Here is a 14,905-nt window from a genome sequence, read left to right as displayed (position 1 = left end):
CACTTCTCAGTGATGTATTTATCTATCCTGCTGAACAGAGTACAGTACAAGGCAGAGTGCAACTAATCTGATCGTTCACTGTACAGTTCGATCTTACACAGGAAGAGAGGATGTTAGCATAGCACAAACACAGCACTACAGTTTCTGATTATTAATGAGTAACTAGAGATCATTACTTTTCAAATGATTAACATTTAATAAGTGATGTATTCATTTATTGAAGTCAAACAAAATGACATTTGAGATCCAGGAGGACGGTTAAGTACAACAGAGGGAGGAGGACAGACAGCGAGGACCTCATTGAGATACTGCATCACCAGGACACTTCATCTTCCTCACCAACTGTCGACTGGCTAAACATGACGGTTACAGCGGTGACCATGGAGACCCTTGGGAGTCCCTAAGCTCCCAGAGATGGTTGCCGTGTGGGCTTTGGAATTCACAAATGCCTAAATGCTCCCATTACCTCACCCTACACACAAAAAACAAAACAGAAAAACTCGTATAATGACATGCCACTTCTGGGTGCAGAGACGAAGCCTTTATAGGAACCCGAAAAGAGTCCTACACCAAGGGGCAGTTTGAAAACCAAGGGTTTTTATTTTTTTCCCACACATTCCTCTTCCTTGTCAAAGCATGGCACCTACATTACCCATAATGCAACATGAACACTGAGAGCTCAGATGGAGATTAGAATGTGTTATGCTAAGCATCAAGCCCCTGAGAAGTGGGCTGCAGACCAAAGCCAAGGTGGGGGACAGGATGTGCACATGCAAACAGAGAGGGAGACATTAGCTACAAATGTGGGTTGTTGTGCTGAGTTTGTGGCTCTGTTTGTGTCGCGCTAACAGCTGCTGTCTGGCTCTTTGTCAGTCAGACATAAAAAATACACGGAATTTAATTTCAATTAGACCCGATAACTTGACAGTTTAATAGTGAACAACATGTCTGCAACATTCTCTGTCAGTTATATTATTATAAGGTGATGAAGTGCAATACCACATTACCACAAGATAATTTAGGACTGACAAAAACCACTGTGACGGATTACACATCTCAATTAAGTTTCTAAAGCTAAAGTTACTAAATTTTATACCATAGGAAAGTACACACCACGGACTGAAATACATTCAAAGTAAAAAAAAAAAAACACCGTACAGCCTGCTTTTTAAAGTGGTTAAGAAATACTACAGCAGCAGAAACCCTTGTTAGGATTCCTACATATTGATTTAACGAGCAAAATCAGATGGAAAAACATTTTTTTTTTTTAAATTCATGGTAATGTAAACTTCAGAGACACACAAAAGACACTTCAAGAAGCAAGCTTTGGAAAAAACATCAATTTTTATTTTGAAATGACTGATATTGTGCCCATTCTGTTTTCTTTCTTTTGCTTTTTTTGCATTATTTTTTTGAAAACCTCTTCCAACCAATGTCCAAGATAACAATGCTCTTAAAAATAAAATCAATAAGGTAAAATTCTTAGGAGAAAATAAAATTCATCTCAAAAACAAAAATGAAGTACATGAAAAAAAAAATCCTATTTTTTGCAGGGGAGGGGGGTGGGGTGGGGTGGGGGGGTGGTTTAAACCAAATAAAAAGAGATGCTACAACCGAGAAATGGCTCCTCCTGGGTTGGGATGACAAGCCCAGGCTCACGGTGTGGTGATCCCTGTGCCCATCAAAGTCCTGGCAACACACATAAGGAAGGATAGCCAATCACAGTGTAGTGTCCACAGACTCCCATGATGCCCCTCTCTCCATGGGAGACTAAGGCAGTCAAACACAGTAGGTTACAGTATGCATGGATACCTTTAAGTGGTAGATCAAGAGATGAGACACCAGAGGAAAAGATCTCCATTCCAAAAATCCTGAGATTCTGGGGAACATTCAACACTCGACTACAGGTTCTGCTGAGGGACCAGTATATTAGTGGTTGTCTGTGTATTTCTGTGGCATCCTGCGTGCTGTACGGCCCAGTCTCATTCATCTGGCTCAGCTCTGGGCTCTGCTAACGTCGACTGAATTACAGTCGGTCTCAGGACCGACATGATGGGTGTAATGGTGGACTTTGATGCTGTAATGCAAACACAGCTGTCTGGCTGGAAATGCAGAGGTGGTTAAATGTGCACTAAGAGCTCAAGTTCACAAAGTGCAAACTTCCAAACCCTCACCCAGGATCTTGTTAGAAAATGGAGATCTCTTCCTCCTGGTGGTACAGTGTATCATGACTAAGAGCATGTTCTGGTGTCAAACACATGCCTGCAGCTGGAGGGTTTCATTTCAAAACCATAGCTCCGTCTTCCTCAGTGACATCATTCACCAACTAGTTAGGTTATTAACAGTCTACAACGTGCTCCATGATCACAGTCCGGCTTTTTGAAGTGAAGCCCCTCAGCTTTACACATCCTCATTACATGAAAATTCCTAGCAAACAGTGCTGAAGCCTTGATGTTAACTTCACATAGCTCAACTGCTGCCCAGCTGAGATGAGGATGAGTGTGAGATGACGATGCACAGCACAGTACATAACCAACCATGAGCTGACTGGGGAGAGGGCAGAGGGCAGGAGAGGAGAGAAGGCAGCAGATTGTGACCTTTACCAGTGTTTATACGCTTGTGTTTAACTACGTCTCTATGTGTTTCAGGGTGTTGACATGTTTGTCAGCGTGGACACTGCCTGGTTAGCTTTGTTTAAAGACAGAAAATACAATGACTGCTGCCCAGGCTCCGACAAAAGGTGAACTAATACACCGACCACCACCTCTGAAAGTTGTTCATTAATATATTTTAGATCATTCGTTTAATCAGTACAAAAACCAAAGTGTAGTGTCATGTTACTGTGGGTTATGCGTGGGACTATTTGTAAGCAACGAGCAGTGACGTCCTCCAGTCTCTGCTAGTCGCCCGGCAACTGCTTCTGTGTTCGTTTTTACACTTTGGTTTTTGTACAGATTAAACAAACAAGATGCAACATGTTGCCGATGGATTCTGTCTCAGAGCCGTTAGCTCTGTGCGGCTGTAGCTAGATGTTATAATTTTCTCATGTAACTGGATAAAAAGCAAAAAGGAGTATCTCCAATAATATCTTATCATTCCATTAACAATTCAGTGATGGCGCCATGGTAAGGTACCTCTGAGTGATAACTGGGCCCTGATCTGGATGAACTGTGGACGTTCTTTTTAATCTTCCAGTTACACAAACTGATGGAAGCGTGTATGTGAACATAAGCTGTTAAACGACTGAAAAAAAGAGACTGCACTGTTCTATAATAAGCCATTATTTGGCAGCATAAACAGTGTTTGGTTAGTGTGTTAAACACTGATACTGGTTCTACAAACTGCTCCTGGTGCACCTCTGCTTTGTTTGTACTTGTGATCTTGCAAATGAACAAACTGTTTCACTGTTGTTCTTTGCTAGGCCCCCACTTTGTACAAGTACAATGTGTGTGTTTAGTGCGTGCATTTCCCTTTCATTAAGTGCCCTCTCCATCCTGCCTCGTCCTCTCCCCAAGAGGTAGCAGCCCTGCCCCGACGCTCCCCGCCCCCCAGTTATTCCACCCCACCAAATCCAAACCCACCCCAACCCTCCCAACCCCCGCCCCGACCCCAACCCTTCCAGTGGGCTGTGGCACTTCTCTACTCGGCCTGAGCGTCATAGTTGGCTCCGCCCGCCTTCTTCAGCTCCGTGCGGATGTAGTCCTCATCCAGTTCCCTCGGGTCACTGATCATGAACTCCTTCGCAAAGTTCTGCAGAAAACAAATCACGCGCTGAAGCGAAGAAACCAAAGGACAAACGTATCTGGCACCAAAACTGCAGAGCCAGTTTACATCAGCTGTGGCAAACAACACATCAGAAAACCAACGGTGACTTTTCATCTGTTGCATGAAATCACTTTGATGGAACATCAACATGTTTACAACCCATTTTTCCTTTACGAAAAGAAGACAAACGTCACAGTGTATGAGTGTTAAACTGTGAGTACTTGGTCCAGTCACACCAGTAAGTGGCACAGAGAAACTCTCCTGCTCCCAGCTTCTGTCTATTTCCTCTGTACAGGGCCATTTATTCTGCCCTGACATTTCTTTATCATGTCATTTATTAAAGAGCTACTGAAACAGAAAAAAAAAACTGTCACTACGGAAATGCAGCGATGAAAGTTGCAACTACACGACAGCAACAGTGTCTCTGTATGAACGTGTAATCCACTGCTAGAGGGAAAGAAGACAGCTTCCAGCATTGCTGTGTCCACTACTATAATAGCAAGAGATGAGAAGCTGGGTGGAGATTATAATGTGAGGCTGAGCAGGGAATTATGGGTATGGTAGGCTACCCTACCCTAACCCTATATAGTATATTTCAAATGTTGTATATTTGGGTTTCATAATGCATCATCATTTCTCCCTCTGTCTCCAGCATCCTGTTGCCATATTTGCCTCTGTAACCACCCAGTTTCCCCAAAGGGACCATTACAACTTCATGACAACCATCACTTCAATTACACACACACACACACACACACACGACACCCCAGAGTCTCTGACCTGCACGATCTCTTTGACCAGTGTCTTGTCAGTGCTGATCTTGGCGCGCTGCAGCCCGCTGATGTTCTCACCGATCCAGGTGATGAGGGTGAACTTGGCTCGTTTGCTCATGGCGTCTCCCGTCGTGATCCGGAGGAAGCCGAACAGACGCGCGTCATCTGAGGGCAGAGAATGAAAAAGACTATGTGAGACTGGAAACGCAGACTGAAGGTGCAGACAGCTGATAATTCAACCCCCCCCCCTGCCATGTGGTGTGAGGTCACGCTCTGTTTTTCTATCTGCTGATAGTAACCGGCTGCAGACTGCACCTTTAAACCAAAGTAGCTGATCTGTAGACTATGGCTCATATCACAGGAAACACAGTACAAAACAGTACAGCAGCTCCAATTTCATCAAGAGTCACGCAAGATACAGCTGCTCATACACACACTGAGTCAACTGATCAATGATTTCATGACTGGAAAATGATTTAAACCTGTATATTTGTGTGGATCACGTTGTGTATGAACTGTGTCGGGCTGGTACAGCATCAAGCATTTCAAAACACACTGTGCATCTGTGTGTGTGTCGGTGTGAGTGCGTGTTCCAAGCACAGGCAATTTGTGTGTGCACGTGGGTGGATGTGTGTGTGTGTGTGTGTGTGTGTGTGTGTGCAGCAGTGAAGTATCCAGGTCAATAAACTAAATGTGGCTCACAAACCTCCCGGTGGCCACGCCTTTCTGCTGTCAGGGTGGTCCACTACAGAACTGACTGTCTGCAAATAATGTCTGAATACAAACAACCAGACGGACAAGAAAAAAAAAAAAACACTGCTGCTATTTTTTTTTTCTAACTTCTGCGACTTCAGGCCTTTAAATTTGATTTAAATGAAACATCACTCTTCAGTCTTTCTGTCGAGGAAAATGTTTGTCACAACGACGACAAATTTCACACATGAAGTAAACGGAGCGGCTCAAAGTTAATTTCACACACACACCTCGTTTAACCCATTTCACACCTATTCCCCGAATCAATCTAACCAAATACACTCAGGCTGTCTGGTCTGCTCTGTCTTCAGACGGTATGGGACCATTACGTAACAGTAACATTAACAGATCACTCATTATTGTCTTCCAGATGTTTGTGTCTGAGCTGCAGGGAGAAAAACGTTCCCAGCTCCAGAGCAGTCTAACTACCTCCAGAGAGAATCACTGACACTGACACTCATTATGTTTCCATCTAGAATTCACACCCTCACTGGCTCAATAACATACAGAGTCTGTGTGTGAATCAGTTTAAGACCTATTTAAGATCTATAAAGGCCAATGAGTGATTGGTGGACATGGGGCTGAGCCATGTGGCCTGTAAATGATACAGATATTTATATTTATATTTATTTTGAAATCTCCTTTAAAGCATTTCATAAATGATCAACCCTTTGATGAACACACACACACACACACACACACACACCAGTGTGATAATTCTAGTCGCCCTCCCCAGGCTCTTTCCCTGTTGTCTCCAAATACAAAAACGCAATGTCTCACATATATACGTCACACACACTCACGCAGGAGAGTGCTCAGGATGGCCGGGCAAGTGTGTGTGTGTGTGTGACATGTGAAATTTTAGGGAGAGCCACAGGAGAAAGCGAGAAAGGTTAAAAAAAATTTGTTGCCAACAAACCTAATATATCTGACATATCGCCCACAGTCAGACGGACCCACGCGACTCTATCGATACAGAAATGAAGTCAGTTTTCCTGCACCAACACCACTGGAGCGCACAACTGACTGCCACATCTGGAGATGTTCACTGACAGTTTTAAAGCTCCACCAGGAAACTACTTTTATGTAACATGAGCCTAAAACTCAAAGTGGAGCCGCAACAGTGAAGAGCATCCCATCACCGCTGAGACACAGCACACACAGCAGACAGTCTGGGAAACATGAGCAGGCTGCGTGCAGTCAGTCCGGTCGTTTACTGAGATAAAATACCAAACATTCATTGGTTCCAAATACTTTTTGGTTTTGTAGTGTTGGTTGGACAAAAACACACAATTTGAATGCGTCACCTTACCACTTATATCTGATCCTTTACTAACTAATAACGAACACACCGGTGATTGTGAAGGTGGTAACGAGCTGTGTGCATTAGGAGTTTTTACAGGGCGACCTGTATTATTTTTATGAGCCTGTAGAAGCTGCTGATAAAGACGTTCCTGACACTGATCTCAGATCAGACGAGCCGCACGTTAACAGGAGCAGCCACTGTAAAGAGTGTTATCAGTGCAGTCACAAACGATATCATTTGTTTTAACACCTTGCCTGCAGCAACGCACGCACGCACGCACGCACACACACACACACACACACACGCTCGCCCCCCCCCCCCCTCCCTGACTGCAGAGCAAACGGTACTGAAACTACACAACGATGATGAGACAGCAAAAAAGAGTTGTTGGGAGAGACGTTGGTCTGCATACACTGACTGTTTCGCCTCGCCAAAGGTTGGCATATGACTCCGCATCTTCCTGTGAAGGCTCCCTCAGCCCACGCAGAGTCCCTCTGCGATACAGCCTAGAAAATAAAGCTGTCTCCTGTGGACGGTGTCAGGAGGGTTTGAACACGCGTGCCGTTACCAACATGTTAACTGAGGCCAAATTTGGTCTTGTTTTTATCTCCGCTAACAGCAGGGCCTGAGGATGGTGATGTCAGTCTGTCTGGGAACCATTTCATTTGGTGAGAATCCCCAAGGAATCAACCCAGATCTTTTATACGTAGCGCTGTTCTTAGGTCAACACAGAATACCTTAATGTCCCTGAAATGTGCTGTGGATATTCATGGGTCCCCAGAGGATGAACCGTAGTGGTTGGGTGACCCTCTGATCTTTCCTCTAGTGCCACCATTAGGCCAAGATTTTCACTTGTACACAACAAACGTAAACCTTACTGACATTAAGTTCAGTGAGCCTGTTCATGCACGGGCAGTTACTACAGTATTTTGTACACTCCTCCATTTATGCAACCCTCAGATAAAACTCTGCGCCCCTAAGAGGCTGAACCCTTTCCTCTGGCACTGCCCTGTCATAAAATCAGGTATGTTTTGGGCATTGTGGCCTCTAGGAGCCACAATACTTCTAATACAGCAAAAACAAAGAGTGTGCAGGTATGCTAGCAGCACAGGCGGTGGTGCTTTGAGCTAAATGCTATCACCAGCATACAAACTTGCTCACAATGTCAACGCTAACATGCTGATAGCACATATAATGTTTACCCCTGGAAAGTACAGCTGAGGTTGATGGGAATGTCATTAGTTTTGTAGGTATTTAGTCATAAACCAAAGCACTGGACACATGAAGAGTTTGACCTGATGGCGAGAGATGAAAAGTATTTTATTATTACAATTATTAAAACTCATCCTCTGGGGAACATGAATGTTTGTGCCATGAATTTTAGGGCAGGCCATCAAATTAGAAGATAAATTAGAGATATTTCACTCTGAACCAAAAATATCAACCTCATGGTGGCACTAGATGAAAAGTCAGATAGTCAGTGAAGAGATGAGGATACATCATCTGGAAACCATGAATGTCTGAACCCAATTTGTGACAATCTATCAAATATGTTGAGACATTTCACAGGACCAGTATGAAGTCAGAAATGCTAGATGAAAAGCAACAGTATTAAGTAAGTTTTTACGATGCATCCTCTGTGGCTCCTGAAAATCTCAACCAACTATGACTATGAATACTTGCACAAAAGTTTGTCCCACTGCTACCAGTATGTGTTGAAATATTTCACAGGATAAGTGAACACTTTGTTGCGGCAGCAGAGGTCAGGGGAACATCAATATCAATAGGATTTATCCTCTGAGGACAATGAATGTCTGCACCAACTTTCACAGCAATCCATCCAATATTTATCGAGTAATTTCAGCCTGGAATAAAGTAGTGGGCGGACTGACCGACACTGCCACCTCTGGAGTTACATGGCTGAAAACACTACAGTTGTACTTGGAGAACTTAAAACCTGAGAACACCCTCCATCAGGGGACATTCAGGATTCAATTTCCCTTTAGCTGAAAGTTTGAGACCTACAATGAATACTTTATGACTCTGACTGAGTAATTTATTTGTTGTTGCTGCATTTTGTCAGTAGAAATTGGGTTTCAAAATCTTGGTGGCAAATTAAATTAGATGCAGTATCTTCATGCATTGATCCAGAATTTATCTATTTGTACTTCCTGCAGCTGGACAAGTTAAATATCAATTTACAAAACAAGCCCTCCTCTTCTGGCCTCGCCAGTCGATCAGTCTGCATCAGCTCCTCCTACACTCTGCAGAGTTACAACTTCACCTCTAAATAAGGAAAAGGAGCCCACAGACAGAGAGATGTCTGATAATGTGTGTATGTGTGTGTCATCTCTAAACAGGAACCAATGGCAAACGCACCTGCTAATCTGTAGTAAGGCTCAGTGATAAATGAGTTGTTTCAACATAGGAATGTGAGCAGTATCAGTGAAAAAAAGAAGAAGAAGAAGAACAGCCCTGAGGCCACACGCTTTAAAGACATCAAGAGCAAGCATCAGAAACAGCCACACCCAACAGATGCTTGGAGCAGATGCTTTGCTCTGGAGGACACAGGAAGAGAGGACCTTACATCAGAGTGTCAGATTGCTTTTCTCTGTAAAACCAGCTCGTGACCATTAGTTGGCTAGTTTTCTTTTTTTTGTGATACACAATACATGTCAGATCTGACCCTTCATTAAAAAAGACACACATACACACACACAAACAAACACACTGCTTCAGCAAGAGTGTTTTCAGAATTCAGAGAAATTACTGGCAGCGACAGGTGAAAAATTAAACTCGGATGAATGTCAATTAGATCGAGAACAAGCACTAAAGTTTAAACTTTATAAACTTTAAAATACACCTCCACATCTTCTGCTGTAATTTGGGGGGAAAAGTTGCACAGACACACAAAATGTCGACCTTCAGTGTTTTGCTTTGTTAAAAAACCTGAACAGGATACTGTAGGACAGATAATGCAGTGTAATGCATACAGTGTTAAGTGCTTTGACAGCGTAATCACAGGGCTCAAGGCCAATGGGTGAGAGAGCACAGAGTCTTTAAAGATTAGCGTCTTGCCGGTTCAAGCCGTGTGACATTTAGGCTGTTTAACCTGTCCAGAGACAGAGCACGCACACCCCTCCCCACACACACACACCACAAAATCTAGACTAGTCAGCATCAGGAAGAGGCATTTCACCCACACATTACACTGACAGGGCTCGGTGTCACCTGAGGTGGCACATCTGAAATAAAACCTGCTCCTTACCTGTGCACATCCTCTTGAACTCCTCATAGTCAGTCCCTAGTCCTGCAGGCACAATCATGGAGCCCTCATATTTAAACACAGCCCTGGAAGATGCAGATACACATGCATTATTACTCCATACATTATCTAGTCTCATGATCCATTGATTCACAACGGTGCCATTATTTGCCCGTCGAGCACATCATCGTGCAATATGAAGCAATGCACAAAATGCCTAAGACGCCCATGCAATGTGGCAGCCGTGTGTCAGCCATGTGTGAGTGTCACTACTATAACGTTATCCGCTGAATACAGGACAAAGGAAATTACTTCTGCCCCGCTGGGCCTAATAACTGAGTAGTGTGTGACCGCTAAATAGGCAGAATACAGATCAGCCTAACAGGAGGGGGGGGGCATGGTAAGCTGCATGTATTTTAACCATTACTGTTATAAACACGGGCACTGCAATCTGGTTTTCACGTATTAAATGTGAAACAATTCACGAAGGTCTCAGTTGCGGGCAAGCCCCCTATGTGCCGTTCTAGCGCACATTCACGGTAAGCAGGTCGAACTGCCTTTAAATATCGAGCAATTTAAAGTTATTTTGCCTTTCTGCAAAAATACACGAGGTATAAAAACAATTCATTACATGTTCTTCGTATTTAGGAGTCTATCTGTCAATCGGCATATGTCCAGTTATACAAACGGCCCGTATTTAAATAAAATGGTAACTATTAATAAGAAGTCCGCTTCTCATTTTCGCACCCTTCTCCAACGATAAGACACCGCAGCAGGGCGTTAACAGGCTATGTGAACAAAAATTTCAGCTGAGATTACATCGAAAAAAAAGATTGCTCGGTGTGTTATATGGTTGCCGAAGTAAAGAATGACTAGTGAGTATTCAGACGAGGTTCAGAGTTACATGTATGACACATCTAATTTTGCAAATTTACACGACCATATACAATAGTCACATTCTTTAACGGAGTTTGGAAACATAACCCTGTCCACACACTCACCAACTGGTCTCGGTGTTGTCGTCTCTGACTTGGTTGTAAGCCTCTCTGCAAGCTTCTTTATCGATCTGGGTTGCCATTTTTCGGTTGAACGGGAGTAAAAAATGTCGAAGTCTAAGCTGTATCAGTCCAAACCAGGGGGGAGCTAGCTACACAGTGATAAAGCAGCTAACTTACACAGTTGATGCTACACATCAGATAACAATAACTGATATCGTTACACAACAGGCTTCAGTCCAAAATCACGACCACCGCACTGGAACAATTGAGCCGGTCGGACTTAGCGGAAAGAGACGGCTCTTCTTCTAGCAGCTCGGTTCATTTCCTGTATATTTCCACTTTCTGGGCGTTGGTGATGTTAGTCAATCAGGTTGCCAGCTGACAGAAAGAGAAGTCCCCCAGACGTTGGATTCACCTCCTCTCTGTGAGCGCTCAGTGTAATGTGGGCCTACTGTCAAGGCAGCCACAACGTGCCGACACAGCTTCCGCTACGGACTTTCAAAATAAAGTAAACCATAGTGAAGACTGCGGGACGTTTAAAACCGTATTACTTCAGCGTGCTGCTGCCACAACACTGCTGTGATATTATATTCATTCACAAAAAGTATACAAATGATATTTATACATGTACATATACAATTATACCGTTAGACGTGTCTCTTTATTTATGTATTTTTTGTCTAATAAAATGGGGTACAGGCTGGATACACCAACATTTTGTGGTCCAGCTCCAGCCCCTGGAATAATCATCTCATCAGGTGAATGTGGTCAGGACATCAGTGGTAACATACTACACAAACCGTTAGCCATTTATTATTTTTTCATTTTGTGATATTTGTTGTATAAATTTGATTTCATTTGGGAAAGAAAAGCCACAGAAGATAAATCATTGGTTAATATTATAATACTATAACATGAATGTACATCCCACAGTGATCTGATTTCAGACAAAAAGATCCCCAGCACATCAACCCACTCCAAGAGCATCAAGCAAACTGACTTCATTTGTGAAGCATGATTTATTATTTTGCTGCCAGTTACACAGACTGGTTATTTAGTTGTTTGTCAGCAAGATGTCAGTTCTGCTGTTAGGAGCCAAGAGAAGATGAAGGGGAAAGGAGAAAATAAATATGAAACTGTAATCCTCAATAAACATAAGAAACAACTGACAGCACAGACAAAAGAGTGAAACTGCAAGATGCCTATAATGACCTAACAAATAATGAGTATATCTGTGACATCCTGTGTGGAAAAATTTATAATTATAATAAATAATCTTCTGTTTTGCTTTTTTATGCGCGAAAATGTCTACTATCCTTTTCCAGCGACATATCTCGTGGCTTTAATCTGAAGGCACACTTCCGGCGTTTCTTTTAATAAATCTTGCAACTTGACAAGCTCACAAGCTCAGTGCAGAGGCATTGAAATTAAAATTTAAAATTTTATTTCAGTAGCTTGATTTTCATTTTAACTGATAACATTTGTTGTTGAGGCCAATGAAGGACTTTTAATACAAGCACCTAGATACACATTACAAAACATGTGTAACATGTTATACTGTGATGTGCTGTTTATTGCAAAATTCATAACCGTGTAGGAGCAACACAAAGCTAGAATGACAATGACAGTTATACACCTGAATACAACACAAACTATATAAAACTAAACAATACAGTGTAGTACATAAGTAGGTGTCAGCAGGGGCGGGGGCTGCATGTGTGTGTATGTAGGCTACATGAAGTGTGAGATTGTGTGGTGACAGTCAGGCTGGGTGGTCAGACAGCACAGAGGTCAAAGGTCTCCTCTCTCCTCCTCAGAGCCCAGAGTCCACCAGCTCCAGGGATCTGGGCTGACTGTCACTGTATGGACTGAGAGGAGGAGGACCATCACCTCCCCAGCCTGAGCTCTGTGGCTCTGGGTTGTCTGTCGCTGCACCATCCCGCCACCTGCTGGTCCATTAACAGCCACACTTGTCTGTTCACAGCTGAACAGCGCCCGTGGTTGTGGTGTTTGTGGTTCATACTGGTTACATGAGAAAAAACGGTACGAAATGGGTTTTAGTTCTGCCACATGGAGCCATGATTTAACTACACTGTACATTTTAATTCAGATATGTAGGTGGGGATGTACCAAACTGTTCTCTAGATGTTTAATAATTTGGGGAACCTTTAAAATAGTTTGTGTAATAGTTTCTGGGGGTGTTTTATTCCGTTTTTTTTTTTATTTGTGAGTTCTTACCACAAACTTTATCTCTACCATGAAGATCATCTTTAAACTACAATGTGTACTGTTTATATTTTTAGCCTCATTTTTAGTGGTATAAGCTTTTTATAGCAGAGAAATATCTCCTGTGTTAAATGCACACGTTCTCAGTGTGTGTGTCTCAGGCCATTTATGAACCACACAAATACTTGGAGATATAATTTACATTGCTCTCGGGGAGTCGGTTTTGTGACCAAACCATAGGCATTTGAGCTGCGCCATCTTGGATTTTAGTAGGAGTGTACTTTCCATATTTGGCGGAGAGGCGGTTACTCTGCGGGTCAGCCGGCCGAGAACCCGTACACTTAGCTCGGAGCAATACTTAATATTTACCGGCTTTCACCGCTGCCTCCATCCACTATCCACTTACAGTTACAGCAGCACACAAACAACAGCAGCCGCTTACTGACGGAGCTGCTCTGTCCATGCAATGTCGGACTTTTTAAACAGAAAAATGAGACCAAATAAAATTGTAGCCTAGTATTCCCGCAATAAACGGACTCTGAGAGCACGGAACACACCGCAACAGCGTTCCTAACATTAGCTGCTCCGGTCCTCTATCTGTATCAGCAGCGACCATAAACCGGCAATGAAGTCATAAGCTAGCGGCAAAATATGCTAATACATGCTAATTAGCGCAAACATCCAGGTTAAATAGTGAGAAATTTACTTACCGAAAAAACTGCAACACAGACTCCTTCGACGGTCGGTTAGTACAGTCTACACTACAACAAGCCATACTTTCAAAAGACTTATCCGAACATTGGCAAACAAACACGGACACTGCGGCCCCTGTCAACAGCTGGAGGTAGCCGGAGGCCTCTGGATGTAGCCGCCTAGCCCAGCCGATGCTTTAGCAAAGAGCTAACTGCCAGTGCCTGTCTATGGGGCTATCATTCAACGTAACCACCCCCTAATTTATGTAAGAATTTTAAGCCTAAATAACACTAAAACGGTTGTGATACAAAAAATTCACCTCCCCCACGGTGTTCACGGAGGTTAAAACTATCAATAGAGACCAAAAACAAAAAAATGTACCAGGCTCTAAATATGTTTTTTTAGGCTGTAAAGTTGGCTATTTTAACATGGGGGTCAATGGAGAATTGCTCACTTCTGGAGCCAGCCCCCAGCGGCAGCCGAGGAACTGCAGCTTTTTGAACGCGGAAGTGATCCTCACTGCTGAAACCTACAACTCCCCCCTTGTTCTTGACGAGCTCCCCGCCGCCACCGAGCCCTAAACAATCATGTTTACAACCTCCCGTGACATTTGCAGTCTTGAACGTACTCGCAGAGAGCAGGTAGCAGCATCTAATTTCCTGGACCCCCCCAACTCCGTGAAGCTAGGAAGTGCTAGTTACAACATCCGGTTGAACGGGTTTAGCTTCAAAATAAAAAGAGATAGTAAGCGGCCGACAAAATATTAAAGTAAAAATAACCTTTTTTAAATTATTACTATCACAACTATTACATTTTGAGAGACCTCTGGTTCCTCTGACAGTAGTGTCCTTTGTTTTCATTCATCCAAAACAGCCTGTAACACGGTATGGCTGAAGATTTTTCCAACAGGGTTAAGGAACAACTCTTCAAACCAAAAAAATAAAACCCTCTGAAGCCCCTGGGATTCTTTGAGCTTGCAAAAAGATCCATACAAAGCTATCCCACCGTCACTTACTGTATGTATTTTCATTTACTCATCATCAGTTACATTACATTCATGAGGTTCATAAGTTCATTAGAAATACATGTTTGTGGAGTCACACGACAAAGGAATTTATTTTGAAAA

General features: G+C 43.0%; 1 protein-coding gene and 1 long non-coding RNA gene across 2 annotated transcripts; both read right to left on the bottom strand.

The window, feature by feature from the left end:
* Positions 1-1,325: 1,325 nt before the first annotated feature.
* cotl1 (coactosin-like F-actin binding protein 1) lies at positions 1,326-11,193 on the bottom strand. The gene is made up of 4 exons (XM_041038415.1): positions 10,864-11,193; positions 9,866-9,948; positions 4,546-4,703; positions 1,326-3,750 (listed from the first exon to the last, which is right to left on the bottom strand). Exons 1-4 carry the CDS (start codon positions 10,938-10,940, stop codon positions 3,640-3,642), a joined length of 429 nt encoding a protein of 142 aa, XP_040894349.1. The 5' UTR covers positions 10,941-11,193; the 3' UTR covers positions 1,326-3,639.
* Positions 1,326-11,213, bottom strand: LOC121182090. Its single transcript, XR_005894090.1, has 3 exons — positions 11,200-11,213; positions 3,406-3,417; positions 1,326-2,676 (listed from the first exon to the last, which is right to left on the bottom strand). It is a non-coding gene; the product is annotated as an uncharacterized LOC121182090 (long non-coding RNA).
* Between the last annotated feature and the right edge of the window lie 3,692 nt (positions 11,214-14,905).

Source organism: Toxotes jaculatrix, chromosome 5, assembly GCF_017976425.1.
Source record: "Toxotes jaculatrix isolate fToxJac2 chromosome 5, fToxJac2.pri, whole genome shotgun sequence".
Classification (NCBI taxonomy): domain Eukaryota; kingdom Metazoa; phylum Chordata; class Actinopteri; family Toxotidae; genus Toxotes; species Toxotes jaculatrix.
This window is presented reverse-complemented; position numbering and strand designations above follow the sequence as displayed.

What these genes read in the sequence shown, in the direction of transcription:
- cotl1 (XM_041038415.1), bottom strand. Translation starts at nt 10,940, where the DNA reads ATGGCAACCCAGATCGATAAAGAAGCTTGCAGAGAGGCTTACAACCAA. An exon ending in GACAACACCGAGACCAGTTG is followed by an intron (nt 9,949 to 10,863) that starts GTGAGTGTGTGG and finishes TGCATCTTCCAG; the next exon opens with GGCTGTGTTTAAATATGAGG. An exon ending in TGGTCAAAGAGATCGTGCAG is followed by an intron (nt 3,751 to 4,545) that starts GTCAGAGACTCT and finishes TGTTTTCTGCAG; the next exon opens with AACTTTGCGAAGGAGTTCAT.